This window comes from Belonocnema kinseyi, chromosome 5 (genome assembly GCF_010883055.1).
Source record: "Belonocnema kinseyi isolate 2016_QV_RU_SX_M_011 chromosome 5, B_treatae_v1, whole genome shotgun sequence".
Classification (NCBI taxonomy): Eukaryota; Metazoa; Arthropoda; class Insecta; order Hymenoptera; family Cynipidae; genus Belonocnema; species Belonocnema kinseyi.
The window spans coordinates 81200517-81217570 of NC_046661.1; the positions used below are offsets into that span (position 1 = coordinate 81200517).

At 28.3% G+C, this 17054-nt stretch overlaps 2 protein-coding genes across 4 annotated transcripts in view; one reads left to right on the forward strand and one right to left on the reverse strand.

Annotated features, from left to right (window-relative positions):
- The window catches only part of LOC117173051 (mediator of RNA polymerase II transcription subunit 6), a 56361-nt gene that overhangs the window by 38500 nt on the left and 807 nt on the right, over window positions 1-17054 (forward strand). Inside the window, exon 6 of one of the 3 annotated variants that reach the window (XR_004467097.1) lies at window positions 4074-4166. The exons of the other annotated variants lie outside the window; for them this stretch is intronic. The gene's annotated coding sequence lies outside the window, so the exon portion shown is untranslated. Of the gene's footprint in view, window positions 1-4073; window positions 4167-17054 lie in introns of those variants that run through there. 3 annotated transcript variants of the gene reach the window in all.
- Window positions 3013-17054, reverse strand: part of LOC117173740 (B-cell receptor CD22-like) — a 114000-nt gene continuing 99958 nt past the window's right edge. Inside the window, exons 13-15 of the mRNA XM_033362381.1 lie at window positions 14332-14622; window positions 9188-9297; window positions 3013-3277 (exon numbers count right to left, since the gene is read on the reverse strand). Of these exons, the coding sequence (XP_033218272.1) occupies window positions 3164-3277; window positions 9188-9297; window positions 14332-14622 (515 nt within the window). The 3' untranslated portion in view covers window positions 3013-3163. The remainder of the gene's footprint in view (window positions 3278-9187; window positions 9298-14331; window positions 14623-17054) is intronic.

The following is a 17054-nucleotide window of genomic DNA, read 5'->3' on the forward strand; positions in this document are numbered from 1 at the left end:
ATTTTTGAGAAAATATGAATAAACGGAGCAAAGTTAATGGTACAAATATAAATAATTATGATTTTTTGTTGTAATTTTTCAACTTTAATAACAAATTAGTGAAATTGAAAAGAAAATATTTGAATTAGGTACCTGGTGCCTAAAAAATGGGTTAATAAATCTATTAAAAAGTTAATTAAGTACAAAACATACTTCCCCATACTTTCCCTCCCCTACTTCCCCTCTTCCCCCTCTTGATCCTTCATTTCCCTTCCTCACACTTCAACCTTCGTTTCTCCTCCCTTTCCCAACTTCTTTTTCCTGTACTTTCCCAACTGAATTCATATCCCGTCACTTTCATACTTTCTTTACTTAGCTATCACTTTCCCTTTACTCTACTTCTCCTGAAATCTTTTACTTCCTGTCCCTAATTACCCCTCAGTTCCTCTACTTTTCCCTCATCACATACTCTCTCCCCTCATCCACCCATTTAGTTAACCCTTCATTCCTCATTTTCTTATTTGCCCTACTTTCCCTATAATTTCCCCTCACTTCACCTCCCCTAATTTTTCTTTATTTTCTTCCCTTATTTACCTCTAATTTCCCCAACTCTCATTTCCCCTATTTTTTGTTCCCTTACTTTTCCAAGTACCCCTCTCCTCATTTACCTTCATTTTCCAATTCCATTTGTTCACGTACCCTACGCCTCCTCGCTTCTTCTAATTCCTCTTTCCTCACTAAACCCTTCGCTTCCTTTCCCTTGCTCACGTTCTGCCTCCTATACTTTCCCCTCTCCTCACTTCCCCAGCTAACACTCCACTTTCTTACCTTCCTTCCTCAGCCATCACATTCCCTCCTCTACTTACCTGCACTACCCTCCAGCCATCCCTTCACTTTTTTTACTTCCAAAGATTGCCCTAACATCTTTATTCCCCCTCCCCCTCCCTAATTCCCCTAACTTACTCTGCTTTTTCTTTCTCTTATTTTGTCTACTTCACTACCACTCATTTTCTGTCACTTCCTCTTCTCTAATTTTCCTCCCCAGAGTCATTCACCCTTCTCTTCCAACCTTCAGTTCTCCTTAACATTCACACTTTCCCTCCCTCAAATTTTCCTCCTGTCCTTATTTTTCCTTACTACCTCTAACCTCATTTGCCATTCCCAAATTTCCCCTAACCCCATCTTTCTCCTTACTTCCACTTCCTTCCCCAAATTTTTCCTTTTCCACTTCCCACTCTTCCTGCTACCTCCGCATTACCCTAATAGACCTCTCTGCACTTCATTCACTACGCTTCCTCACTTTTAATCATTTCCTCTACTTCTCCCAACCCTTCACTTCCGCTTCCTCATTCCCCCTAAATTCCTCTACTTTTACCTCACTTCAAACTTTCCCTCCCCTTATCGACCTATGTCCTCAGCCCTTAATTTCTCATTTCCTCTACTTTCCTTGTAATTTTCCCTCACTTACCTCCCATAATGATGCCTTATTTCCCAACCGCTCATTTTCCCTTTCTTCCCATGTTTTCTCATTTCCCCTGCTTCCTGTTCCTTTATTTACTCTCACTTGCCTGATTCTCATTTGCCTTATTTCTCGTGTCGTCACTTTCCCAACAACGCCTCTCCTTATTTTCTTACTACCACTTCCTCATGTCATCTACGTCTTCCCTCGCTTCTCCTACTTGCGCCCCCCTCCTTAACTTCTACCTCTAATTCCCCTTATGCTCACTTCCTTAGTTCACGCTCCACTTTCTTACCTTCCTTCCTCAGCCATCACTTTTTCTCCCCCACTGACCCGCACTATCCTACTAGCCCTCCCTTTAGTTTCTTCACTTCCAATGATTTCCCTAACTTCTCTGTTCCCCTACCCCCTCCCTAACTTCCTCTACTTTTCTGTCCCCTTTTTTCTACTTCCCCTCCACTCATTCCTCGCCTTTTACTCCCTTCATTTCTCCTTCGTCTCCTTATTTTCTTTCACTACCCCTACTCTTATTTCCACAATTTACCCGTTCCCTAATTTCCTCGAACCCACTCTTCCCCTTCTGTTCCCCTACTTTCACTTTCTTCCCTGAATTTTCCCTCCTCTTCCCCCCTTTTCTTGCTACCTCTGCAATACCCTACTAGCCCTATTTTAACTTCCATCACTACCATTCCTCATTTTCAACTATTTTCCCTAATTTCCCTTCACTTACCCTGTACCCACTGTCCTAATTTAATCTACTCTTCCTTGCCTCAGTTCCTCTCAATTCTCCTATTTTCACTCCCCAATTTAGCCTAAATTCTTCTAATTCCCTCTTATTTTTTCTGCTTTCCCTTTCTTCACTTTCCTTCTTCCACCTTTATTTCACCTCACTATCCCTACCTTCAGTGAATCTTTTTTCCGTTCCATCATTTCCCATTACTTCTGACTCAAGTTTCCTCTTACTTCACCTCTTTTCTCCAACATTTTTCTCCAATTCTCCTCTTCTGACTTTCCCAGCTAACACTCCACTTTCCTACTTCTCTTTTTCAACCATCACTTTCCCTCTTCCACTCAGCCGCATTACGCTAATAGCCCTGCCTTTATTTCCCTCACTACCCTCCCTCACTTAAAATCCTTTCCCCTACTTCTCCTTACTTCCTCTACTCCCCTTTCTTAATTTCCCCTCACCTTCTCTTCTTTTTCCTCCTCTTATTTACCCCATTTTCCTTTCACCCATTTTCCGTCTCTTCCCTTACCCTAATTTTCCCTCAATGTTCCTAAAGTTTACTGTCACTTTTTTGGGACTAGGATAAAATTAGAAATTTACCAATTGAAAAAAGTAGGCGAACTCGTTGTCAAGACTTGACACAAAATATATTAAACTCGGAGTAATACATTGTGTGTAGCGCTTGGTTAGAATATGCTACTACATTAGTCTTTAGATAATTCGTCGGATCTTTGACTTATGTTAGTGAAAGTTTCTTACAAAAGTGTTCGTTTTTTTTTAGTCCGATACTCGAATGACAAACAGAAGATTTTCTCGTCCTCCATTTGGATAAGGCGCGTTTTACGCGTTTTTTTTCTTTCTTTTTTTTTTTTTTTTTTTGAAAAAGTCCGCAGTCTAGTATGAGGTGATGATTTCGCGTCGAATGATTATGTGCGATAGGCGCTGATTTCTCAGCATTCCTGATATGTTTCTTCCTTCCTTCCTCCTGGAGTGCATCCTTAAACACAACTCTCCGGACCGGGTATGGAATTCGCGATGATGATTTCTTTCATGAGATTACGATCAGCCTTGAAACTTATTGGTTCCCACGATTTTGCAGAAAATGGATTCAGCTGTAAGAAAAAGTTGGCTTCCAATTTACTCAGTATTATCAAAATTACATGTTCAGGGCTCGGATTCTGTGACTTTTTCGACTTTCTTGAAAAAATTCAAATTCAACTTTATTCACAATTAAATTTGTTTAATTGAAGGTCAAAACTGAAAAATGTGTTACCATTTTAACTGACAAGGGGAATGCCTGAGGGTCAAAATTCAAAAGGAAATCGCGTGAAAATAATTCGAAAGATTTTCGAATTTCACTCGACAAGTGGCACGGCTTTTTTGTAAGTGGAGTCCAGTCTTGAAAATATTAATTTTTGAAAATTGCGGCTACCTTTACTGATTCACTAGTATTAGTCACACCCAGCGGCGCTGGCTTGGTTGTAGTGTGTCAGCTTGCGACTCCGCTTCTGTGGGGTTAAAATCTTTTGGCTAGAAATTTTGTTTGTTTGTCCACTACAACCAGCAGAATTTCCGTCACTTTTCATAATTTTGTCGCTTAAAAAAAACCCACGTTTTGCCAAGAGCAACCATGGAAAGAATGAAATAAAAAAATGATTCATTAATAACTATTAGTTGATCATAGATGTAATGCCTTCACGATAATGCATTTTTAAAACAAGAGATATTTCGAGTGTCACTCATGTTAATTGATAATTTATTATTAGTTATTACTAATTTATCATATATTTTGATATCAATAATTATGAATAAATCATTATTAGTAACGATTTATGATTAATTGATTAATAATTAACATGAATAATAGTAATAATGCGATTTTTTTTATCATGTAAAAAAATGTTCTAGCCACAAGATTCGAACCCCACAGCAACGGAGTAGCAATGAGGCACTCTACCACCATGCCAGCGCAACTGGGCGAGAGACATGCCGTGTGACTGATACTTGTAAATCAGTGAGGTAGCCACAATTTTTATAAAATTAATATTTTTTAAACTCTGCCCCACTAAAAAAAAGCCGAGATACGTGTCGAATGAAAGTCGATCATCTTTCGAATTATGTTCACGCGACTTCAATTTGAATGTAAACCCTCAGGCTTTCCCATTGTAAAAGCCTAAGAAGAAAATTCTAATATTTTTTGTTGAGAGTCCCTAAAGTCATTTGAGATGCAGTCCATATTGTAATTTTTGATAATGTCACTTTCTTTCAATAAATTAACTCATGGATTAATCACTATTCAATGCATATCTATACCTATTTCTGAATTGTCTTGAATTCTTTTGAAATATTTTAGGTTATTTTTAAAGATTTCAAAACATTTTTAATATGTTTAAATAATTTGAAGTGATTTTTAAGATTTTAGGGTATTTTAAAAACTTCTGAGGCATTTTAGAGAGCTTTTAATTTGAAATATGTCAGGCAATCTTAAAATCTTTTAAAGGGATTTTTTAAATTAATTTCAATAATTTGAAGGGATATCAAAGCGTTTTAAATATTTTAAAATAAACAATTACCTAGAATTTTGGAAGATATGGAACGGTTTTACAGGACCTATAAGATTTTAATATATTTTTAAAGATTTCCGAGGATTTTAATGCTTTTAAGGGATTTATGGTAATGTTACGGGTAATTTACCATAAATTGTCCGAAATTCAGTTTAAAAATGTCTATAATTTTCCGGAAATGTCTGGAAATTTTTGTTCATTCATGATAAATTTATAGTTAAATATGATAACTTGCCCTAAATTACACAAACATAATTTATGGTAACTAAATATAAATTACCCAAAATTACATTTTAAAAAATTCCATAAATTTCCGAAAATGTATGAACTTCTTTGGTAATTTATGATAATATTACAGGTAATTTATGGTAACTGTTTATATTGCCCAAAATTCAATTTAAACACGCCTATAAATTTTGGGAAATTTATGGACATTTTCGATCAGTTCGAGTACTTTTGAATGTAAATATAGTAACTTACTATAAATTACCCAAAAATCAATTTTAATAATTTTTATAAATTTCCGGAAATTTATGATTTTTTTTATTATTTATGATCATATTACGGGTAACTTACGGTAACTTAAGGTAAATTACCCATAATTAAAATTAAAAATTTCTATAAATTTCCTTGCATTTTTAAAATAATTTACGGTAATTTGATTAATTATACTGGTAACTTTCCATAAATTACCGAAAAATTTTATATTCTGCAACCAAAATTTCCTTCGAGTATTTACGGTGAGTGGATAATTATCAAATTATCATAAAATGCGAACTCATAGATGTTAATTTTTATTATTCACCTTTGCCGACATCTTGAATTCTTATTAATTTGTTCTAAATTGTTTTTAATTCTTTGCAATTATTTGAAAAATAATAATTCACTTGAATTCTTCTAAATTTATTCAATACTATTTAATTCAATTAATTTTTTTAAATTTTTAAAAGTTTTTATTCAACTGATCTTGATGATCAATTGACAAAATGATCAAAGGATTGAAAATATTTTTTTAATTCCTTGGCATTTTCAAGACCTTAAAAAACTGCAAGATTTTAAAGGATTAAAAATTTCAAAGAGTTTGTTGACAAAAAGTGAGAGGCTTTGTAGTAAAATGTCATTCAAATCAATTGAATTTTCTCGATTTTTGAAACTATTTTCAATTCATTTAATTTTTTTATACAAATTAGCAGGGTTTCAAAGAGTTGAATTTATTTTTTAGAATTCAGACAGAATTCTTATTAATTTTCCTGAATTCATTTAAATTCTTCGAAATTCTCTTGCATTTTTTTTTATTCAATTGAATTCTTCTAAATTTACTCAATTCTACTTTATTCAATGGACTTTCTTGAATTTTCGAAAGTTTGCATTTATTTGATCTTAAATTCTTTTCACCTCACTTGGAATTCTTCGGAATTTTATCAAATTGTTTTCAATTCTGTTGAATTTCTCTAATATCGTTTCAAACTTACTGAATCCAATGAATTTTTTTTATATTTAAAAATTTTTTTAATTCATTTGATTTTTTTTAATTCATTAGATTTTTTTAATTCCCCTTAATTTTTTAAGAAATTTATCGAAGTCTTCTCTTTTATCTTAATTTCCTCTAAATTCATTCCATTTTCACGGAAATTAATGTTTTTTTTTTATTTTAAACATTTTTTCCAATTCATTCGAGTTCTTTTGAATTTACCTTGAGTGGTTTTGAAGTCTTATGAATTTACCCTGAATTTGTTAGCCTTTTAGTGTAGAAAATTTTATTCCATAGGGACTGTGGGGCCTGTATTTGGTTTAAAATCAAATAATCTTGTTGAAAATTCAACAATTTTGTTAAAGTTGTCTTTTCTGGTGGAATTTTTAATTGTTTTGTTGAAGATTCGTATTTTATTTTTATAGAAAATGCATTTTTTTAGAAGGCATCTGTATTATCAACAGAAATGGTAACCACCGACCAGTAGGGATATTCTTTTACCCAGCGTGAACATATAAATCAACACTATCAATCTAAGTGAACTTTTCAAATAACAGAAATTATTAAAATCCTTTCAGACTAGGTTGATGAATTAAATTGAATTATTTTGAGATTTTATTTTAAATTTAATTTAATTGATGAATTCAAAATTTTGATTTAATTCAATATATCGGAAAAAAATCTATTCTCCATCGCTCCGCTGGGAGCGGATAGAAGCTGCTGTTAGCAGAGCGATGGAGATCTTTTTTCCGACAGAAATAAATTTGAAAAAAAAAATTTTATTCATAGCTCCTTTCCCAGCGGAGAGATAGAGAATATCTTTTTTCATAAAAAATTTAATTTCTAGAGTGGCCGCTGGAACGGGAAACCGGGAATTTTATAAGGCCGGGAAAAACCAGGAAATGGCAATGAATTTATGTTTGACCGGGAATTTTACAAATTTTTAGAAAAAAAATCGTCCCAGTTTTATTTAAACAGTTTTTTAAATAATCAGTTTGATTTTTATTCATTTTTCAATTAAAGAATTTTAAAATGCAGTTTCAAAGACTGCATTTTTTATTTTTCATTTTAGAATGAAAAAATGAATAATTATTGATTTTGCAAAACGATTCAGAATCAGTTAACAATTATTATATTATTAGTTAAACAAACGTAAACGCCCGATTGAAACTTTACAACAAATTCTCAATTTTAGAATAAAAAGGCTTTTATTAAATTTCAAATATTGTTTGTCTAAAATATTCCATCTTTAAACTATTCGATTTGAAATTTTTCAAGTAAGAAAAAGAAGAATTACCTAATATTTAAAAAAATCTGACTGTTCATTTAAAATCAGCAATTATAAATAAAATATTCAAAACTAAAAAAAAAAAATAATAAACTTTGAAATTTACAGTTTCTTAGAAAAAATTCGAATAAGTTGAAGAAATATTTAGAAGTTTTCGAAAAATTCTACATTAATTTCAAATTCGAAGTGGTTTTAAATTATTTAAACCAACAAAATTCGGCTATTTGTATCATAATTACGGTGCAAATAGCCAAATATAGATTTTGGCAGATTTCGAACAAGAGGCAACATTTAGAGGCTTTTTAGGAATTTTGAAAATCAAAAGAATTTTGAATTATTCAGAGGAATATAAAACGTTTCCTAGACGAATTTTAAATGATTTTTTTTCTGAAAAATTTATTTAAAGATAACATTTAGAAAGATTTAGAATGATTTACAAAATTATCAAAAATCAATGTGGAAGATTTTAAGGGAATTTTTTTTATTTGGCAGGATTTAAAAAAAATATCAGGAAAAATTTGAAGAAAAATTTGAATCATTTTAAAAGATATTTAGAAGATCTGAAAAAATTTTAACAATAATTTAAAACTTTAAAAAATCTAAAACAACATGTTAATGTTTCAAGATTTTGAAATAAAATTTTGAAGTATTTCAAAAATTTCTAAGCTATTGAAAATAAAAAAAATTAACTTTAATTAAAGTAATATTAACTAAACTTACTTTAAAAAGTGTTAGTTTATTTTTAAAAAATGTAATAATTCAATTTTTAAAGTTTCCAGCTTAAAATCGTTAAAAATGATATAATTAAATTTTTTAATTCATCGATTGATTCTTCAATTCAGAGCATTGAAAACCCGGGAATTTTGCTAGTTTAAAAATTTAATTATTTTGTTCAAAATTCCTCTTTTTTTGAAAATTCCACTGTTCTGTTGTACATTCAACTATTTGGGTAGAAAAAACCTCGATTAAAAATGAATCTTTCGTTGTCGAAAATTCAATTGTCTTCTAAAAATTCGTTTTTTTTTTAATGAAGATGCCACTATTTGTTTAATAATGCAATTCTTTGAGGCTGAAATTTATTCTTTTTTGTTTGAAAATTTGACCATTTGGATCAAAATTCACCGTTATGTTGAAAATTCAACTATTTGCTTAACAATTCCACTATTTTGTGGAAAAATGTTTCCCTTTCGCTTAAAACTGAAAATATTTGGTTGTAAATGCAATTGATTTTTTGCTGATAAATTATTTTTCTTTTTTCGAGAATTCACTTATTTAGTTGAAAATTTGTCTTTTTGGTAAAAAAATCGTCTTTTCGGATAAATATTAAATTATTTATTCAAAAATGTGAAAGTTTGTGTTCAAATTTTAATATTTTTTGTTTAATTTTTTTGTTAATGAATGTTCCTGAATATCACAAAAAATCCTAAACTCAAATTCATAATCCTTCAAGTTGATTAAGTATTGTTGAAATATTGTTTCAACTATAAATTTTATTTTTATTGTGAAAATAATATTTAAAAATCAAAAAAAAGTGTACTCTATATTCCTGATGAAATAAAATATTATTGTTTCAGTTTTTCTTTCGACTTTTTGTGGACTTTTTTCGAAATTCCATGCGATTTTTTTTTGGCAATTTTATGCGACTTTTTGAAGTCTTCTAGTCGATCCGAACCCTGAATTAAAAAAAAGAGGTACTCACACTGCATCTGTTATTTTGAAGGCCCTGTTTGTGAATATCATACGGTGCAAATAACGTGTCTGGCCTCACTGGTAAAAATAATTGTGGCTCCCGTTTGATTTTCTCGTGATCTGCAAAAATAGATTAGATTAAATTGAGTCTAAGATTGTCTAGAATTTTGAAAGCCAAATTCGGAGACTTATTCAAATATTCGCTTGATATTTTCAGGGTGTTTACCTGGAAATCCTGAAAAATCTGGAAATGTCAGGAAATTTTTTTCAAAGTCAGGGAATTTTTCTGAGGGTGCGTCAATTTTTTTTAAAATTGAAATATAAACTTTAATAACAATGATTCTTTATAAAAGTAGCTTTATATTTATATATTTAATTACTTTCTTTTAAATTACCTTTTTTGTTGAAAATTGACTGAAAAATCTTTCTTAGTTAAAAATTCAACTAATGTGGAAAAGTTTTCTTTTTTGGTTGAATTAAACTATTTTTGATTAAAAATTTAAATCTTTTTTTATTTAAATTTCAACTACGATACGTTATTTTCAGTATTTGGCTTTTTTGGAATGAAAATTTAATTACTTGATTGAAAGTTTAACTCTTTTCTCAAAAATGAATTTTTTGGTTGAAGATTCGTCATTTTAATTTAAAATTCGTCACTTTGATTGAAAAAATAAGCTATTTTGTTGAAAATTCTTTTTTTTTACTGATAATTATCGTTAATGAAAATTTAACAATTTCAGTTGAAATTTGACCTATTTTTTAAATATTTTTTTTGATCATTTTGGTAGAATATTCATTTTTTTAAACTGAAAATGTAACAATTTTAGTTTAATATTCGATCATTTTAATTAAATTTCGATTTAAAAATGATCTTTTTTACTTGAAAAATTATGTATTTTGTCGCAAATTCTTCTTTTTTGATAACAAAAGTTAATTTTTTTATCTGAAAATTTAACTATTCCATTTTAGCTTGCAAACTGATCTTTCCTAGTTAAAAATGTAACTATTTGTTTGAGAATGGATCTTTTCTAGTTAAAATCGCAACCATTTTGTTTGAGAATTCATGCATTTGTTGAAAAATCCTCCTTTTTGGTAGAAACTTTATATTTTTGTTATTGAAAATTAGATTTAAAAAAATTAAAATGTAGTTATTACAATTGAACATACGATCATTTTAGTTCGAAATTAATCACTTTGGTTAAATATTAATTTTTTAAACTCAAAATTCTACTTTGCAATTTTTAGTTGATAATTTATATTTTTTAGTTTAAAATTCATGTATTTTCATGAAAGTTAGTTTTTTAAAATTAAAATGTAACCACTCAAGTTAAAGATTCATCATTTTAGTTAAAAAATAAGTAATTTCGTTGAACATTTATATTCTTTAATTGAACAATCATCTATTCAATTTTCGTTTGACAATTCACCTTTTTTGGTAAATAAATCATGTATTTTGTCGCAAATTAATATTTTTTGAAAAAATTAATATTTTTGGTTGAAAATTAAATTTGATGGTTGAAAATTCATTTATTCTAGTTAAAGTTTCATGAATTCAGTTGAAAGTTCATCTTTTTATTTCAAAAATAAACTATTATGGTTGATGATTCCTCATTTTAGTTAAAAATTCATCACTGTATTTAAAAATGTAATATTTATTTTAAAATTATTATTTTTCTGGAATTTTTTATTTTCGCGATTAAAATTTAGCTATTTCAATTGAATATTCCATCATTTGAGTTCAAAATTTATCTGTCTGGTTGAACATTTTTTTTTTAATTACAAATTTTATTATTCAATTTTTGAGTGATCATTTACACTTTTTAGTTTAAAAATTATTTTTTTTTCTAATTAGTTTTTTAAAATGAAAATTTAACTATTCCAGTTGAAGATTCATAATTTTAATTGAAAATTCGTCAATTTTGTTGAAAATTGATATATTTTAGTTGAAAATTTAACTATTTGGTTGATTTGTATTTTTTAGTTGAAAATTAAACTATTTCGTTGAAAAGTCATGTATTTTGTTGAAAATCGTCTTTTAATTGGAAATTCTTATTGTTGTTTTAAAATTAATCTTCTTATTTGAAAATTCATCTCTTGGTTGGAAAATGTACCTATTTTCTTGAGAATTATGTTTTTCTTGTTGCATTTTTTTATTTATTGAAAATATAGCCATTCTATTTCAATATTCTATCATTTTCATTAAAAAATAATTTCTGGCTGAACAATTTTTAACTGTAAATTTAACTATTCAATTTTTGGTTGACAATTTATATTTTTTAGTTGAAAATTCGTTTTTGTTTGTAGAAAATTATTGTTTTATTACGAAAAATTTAACTATTCAGTTTTTGGTTGAAAATTTATCTTTTTTAGTTCAAAATTCAACTATTGCTTTGAAAATTCATGGATTTTGTTGAAAAATCGTCTTTTTTATACAAAAACAAACTTATCTTTATGTTTGAAAACCTATCTTTTCGGTTGAAAATATTAGTATTCCAGATAAATATTCATCATTTCAGTTGAAAATTTATCACCTCGGTTACAAATTTATTTTTTTTTTATGTGGACAGTTAATTTTTTAACTAAAAATTTAATTATTCCATTTTTTCTTGCAAAATGATATTTTCTGGTTCAAAATATAACTATTTTTATTAAAATTTATCTTCTTTATAGTTAAAAATTTAACTATTATAAAATTCATGCATTTTGTTGGAAAATGCCCTTTTTTGGTAGAAAGCTTATCTTTTTATTTGAAAATTCCACTGTTCGGTTAAAAATTCATCTATATTGCTGAAAATGCATTTCAATGACTCTGTATTATAAAATATTATACCTGGAAAAAACTTGAGATACTGTCCAAACTGGATTTAGTATTTTTTTTTTTTTTTTAACAAGCTGATAAAATTTTAAAGAAAGTTGTCGGGCCTGATTTTTAATTTACTTTTTCAATTTTTTTATAAATAAATAAATATGACGACAAAAATAGCAATAATAGGAAAATTGTTGTAATCGCCGACGTTTCATAGAGTTACATTATATAAAGATATTTCATAATGATACAATAAACAAAAATTTTTTATAAACAAATTATTTGTTGAAAATGTGTTTTCTATCATTTTCAATAATTCAACGTTTTTTAAGTTATATTGCAAGAAATTTTAATGGAAACAATATTTTAATGAAAAAATTTCTATCAAGACTATTCTTGTTAATATTATAAACAAATTTAATAAAGAAATGCATTATTCGGGTATTTGTCGTCAGAAAAATTCGTTTTTTTCTATCTCAATTTTTAAAAATTAGGAACCTTATGATAATTACAGAAAAATTCATGATTTGTTTATAAATTTCATGATTTTGTTAACAAATTTAATAAACAAATGCATTATTTGGGCATTTGTCGACGGAAATTTTTTCCCTAATTTCAGTCCTTTCAATTGGTACCTTTGCGATAATCAGTTTCAGCAACATTCATAATTAGTTTATAAATTTTATGATTTTTTAAACAAATTTAATAAAAAATGCATTATTTGGGCATTTGTCGACGGAAAAAATTAGTTTTTTTTTTTAAATTTCAGTCCTTTTAATTGGAAACTTTACGATAATTTCAGTAACATTAATAATAAGTTAATTAATTTTATGTTTTTGTTCAACAAATTTAATTAAAAAATGCATTATTCGGGAATTTATCGGCCTAAAAACTCGTTATATTTATAACAAATATTAAATGTATTTTTCAATCATTCCTTGTATTCAAACCATTTTTCTGCTGGCCAACTTTAAGTACTGAATGGAGAAAAAGAAATTTTTTCTAAATTAAAAGGACTGACTTTGTAAAAAAAAACGAGTTTTTACATCGACAAATGCCCGAATAATGCATTTTCAAATTTAATTTGTTTAACAAAAACATAGAATTAATTAACTTATTATTAATGTTACTGAAATTATCGTAAATTTTCCCATTAAAAGGACTGAAATTAAAAAAAAAAACTAATTTTTCCGTCGACAGATGCCCAAATAATGCATTTTTTTATTAAATTTGTTTAAAAAATCATAAAATTTATTAACTAATTATGAATGTTGCTGAAACTGACATAAACTTCTCAATTAAAATGACTGATATCGAAAAAAAAACAAATGTTCGTCAACAGATATCCGAATAATGCATTTTTTTCTTAAATTTGTTTGATAAAATCATACAATTTATCAAAAAATTATGAATTTTCTGAAATTATTATGAGGTTCCTAATTTAAAAAAATTTACATCGAAAGAAACGAATTTTTCTGACGACAAATGCCTGATTAATGCATTTGTTTATTAAATTTATTTATAATATTAACAAGAATAGTCCTAAGAGAAATTTTGTCATTAAAATATTGTTTTTATTCAAATTTCTTTCAATATAACTTTAAAAAACGTTAAATTATTGAAAATTATAGAAAACACATTTTCAACAAATAATTTGTTAATAAAATTTTTGTTTGTTCATTGTATGATGATGGAATATCTTTATATAATGTAAATCTATGAAACGTCAGCGATTACAACACTTTTCTTATTATTGAGGAGCACCGCGAACGTCAAATAGAAAAAATTGTCATTTTTTTCGTCATATTTATTTATTTATAAAAAAATTGAAAAACTAAATTAAAAATCAGGCTCGTCAACGTTCATTGAAATTTTTTTATCAGCTTTTAAAAAAATCGAAATAAGTCCACAAGTTCAGCCGGAATCGCACATTAAACCAAAAAATAGTAGATTATGTACCGCAATAGGCAGAATAAGAGCTCTTTTTCCGGTAAACGGCGCTTGATTGTAGCGCATACGCAGGCACGTGAGGGGTCACTATAATCCAAAATCCACTTCGTAGCTGAACTTATGTTTAAAATGAATTCTTCTCACTATTTTATTTAACTTTTCTTTCACTTCTCACTCACTTCTTTCTCCTTGCTGTCACTTTACTTGCCGCTTGTCGCAGTACAATAAAGTGCTATTTTACTGCCGCTCCGTGGGCAGACAAAGTGCGCTTATTCTGCCTATTTAAGATAAAGTCATTTTTTCCCCACTGTGTGGCGCGGCGTCAGTGCTCGGAAACACTTAATCCATAATCACTAAATCCAGGTTCGACTTAATTTAATTTAAAAAAAGTCAAGTACCTTGTGGCGATTGAATTATGTCGGGTTGATTATTGAGCGCATAATCGGCGACCTGTTTAAGGGTGTACTCCACAAAATAGGTGTGATCACCGTGGGTGACGTCGAGCATCGAGTTGTTTCTCGAATCAGGAGGGGTTATTATCGGTTGTTTCATATAGGGCTCTATGTGAACTGGTGATGTTGTTCCGCGTCTTCGGTACATCATCAGCAGCACCGATAGCACCGTTATACCAAGAGCCACCAAACAACCGACCAGAAGTAGAATTAGAGGAACCATGCTGAATCCGCTGTCTGAAATTTGCAATGGGGTTGTTGCATACATTTAGGATAATACATTTTTTAAATACTGCGCCAAATTCTAAAAATTTCAGCGCATTAACCGTTTTTTTGAATACTTCACTTTTGAGAAAAAAATGTTTAAAAGAAAATATCGAAAACTCTATTCAAACTCTGTGACCTTGAAAAGTCACATCCTGCCAAACGCTAAACCAAACAGAATGATGGCACACAGTGGCTCCATTGACTAGCGAAGTATCCAGCTGATAGTTGGCGGAAAAAATTGTGCCAATCCGCAAGTCGACTTTTGGCACATTAGCACTGTCGCACTTTATAGATTCCGGTTTTAGTAAAATTATAAGCATTTTGAACACCTTTTGGGGCCCTTCTTCATATTTTTTGAAAACGTTTTCAATAATAAACGTGAAAATAGGTTATGTTTACTTCAATTGCTAGCGGCCATATTAATTTCTCCGACGACTGTGCTAATCAAACTTATGTTTACTTCCGACGCTGGTCAAGTCAGAATGCCCCATGTTCCCGTAAAAAAATTTTAAAGTTTACTTTGTAAACATTTAAGAAAATGCAAACTTTCTTTCAAAAACTTTTCTTAAGTAATTGTATTTAATTTTTAGTGGTCTTTTGACTTCACTGGGGGAAAATATATATTTGAAAATATGCTACAACCCTATTCTACCTTTGAAGTAATTTATATATTAAATACTGAGAAGTAAATTCTCTTCTGACAATTTGTGACATTTCGGTGGATATCCCCCCCCCCCTCTACCCCCAAATGTCATGACACATTGAAGATAATCCCCTTCCTATTTTTAAATACGAAATATAAATGTAATTTTTTATTACTGTTAGTTGAAAAATAAATAAGAACTATTATATAATAAATAAAATAAAAAGTAACTATTTGATAGTAGTATGATGATACTTTTAATTAAATTCTCTAGATAATTAAAAAAAATTTAGGGTATTGATAAAATTAAAAAATTAACTTAGATGAGGTTTTTTCTATGTTTTAAGAATGACTTTTTTCCTCTTTTCCTCGCTTTTTCGCTTCATCTTAAACTCAGTTATTAGACTGGGTTCAATTCAACACTTTGGTAGAAAATGCAAATTTTTTGTTTAAAAATCTTTTTTGTATAAAATTATTTTTCTTTGTAAAAAAATATTTTTTCTTGAAAATTCATGATTTTAGGGAAGATTATAATTTTGATTGAAGATTTTATCATTTTCATAAAAATTCGTGTTTTTTGTTACTATTAGGAATAAATGTTCTTTGCTAAAATTTTAACTACTCCATTTTGTTGAAAATTCATATTTTAAAATGAAAGTTGACCATTTCTTGTTTTAAATTCTTATCTTTGGTAGACAATTTTTTTTTGGATCTATTCTGGTTGAGGATTCAACTTTTTGATCGTAAATTTATTTTTTTCTTGACAATTTATGTTTTTGGGTTCATAGTTAAAGAATTTGGTAGAAAATGAAACTATTTCGTTCAAAATGAACTTTTATGTTAAAAATTCTAATTTTTTTATGTTCAACTAATGATAATAATTTATTCTTTTATATTAAAAAAAATTACTGCAATTTTAACTATTGCATTTTTGGTTGAAAAATTATTTGTTAAAAATTCGTATTTTGGTAGAAAATGATTATTTTTTGGTCAAAAATTCAACTATTTTGTTGAAGATTCGTCCTTTTGAATCCAGAATTCATCCTTCTGATTAAAAATGCTACTGATTGATTGAAAAATAATCTGTTTTAGTTGTGGATTAAACTGTTTTGTTGAACATTCTTATTTTTTGTTGAATTCGACTGTTTTTTTGCATTACAAATTTTAATCGTTTTATTTGAATTATTAACTATAATTTTGTAAAAAATGCATTTTTTTGCCAGAAAATTCATCGTTTTAGTTTAGAATTCAAATATCGGTCCTAAATTACTTTTTTGTTGAACATTTATATTTTTCGGTTTAAAATCTGACAATCTGGTAGAAATTCATATTTTTGGTTGAAAACTAAACTATTTATTTCAGGATTCAACTATTTTGTTGAAAATTTTTTTTTTCTTCTTTTGTAACAAATTTGTTTGTTTTTTTCATCTTTAAATGAAGCTTCTTTTTTTTATTAAAAAATGTTTCTTTATAAATAGACAACTGAACTATCCGGCATAAACTTCAACTATTTTGTTGAAAATTCGTCTTTTTCGAATATTTTTTTTTAAATATTGAGTTTCAATATTTAAAGATTTCATTCTTGGATGAAAATTTACCTTTTTTACTAAAAATTCATTTAAATGGTCGAGGATTCAACTATTTTCTTAAAAATTCGTGTTTAAAAACAAATTAAACTGGGGAATACTTCGCTTTTTTATATTAAAAATTAATGTTTGTAACTCTAAATATACATGTTCCATTTTTTGGTTGAAAACTG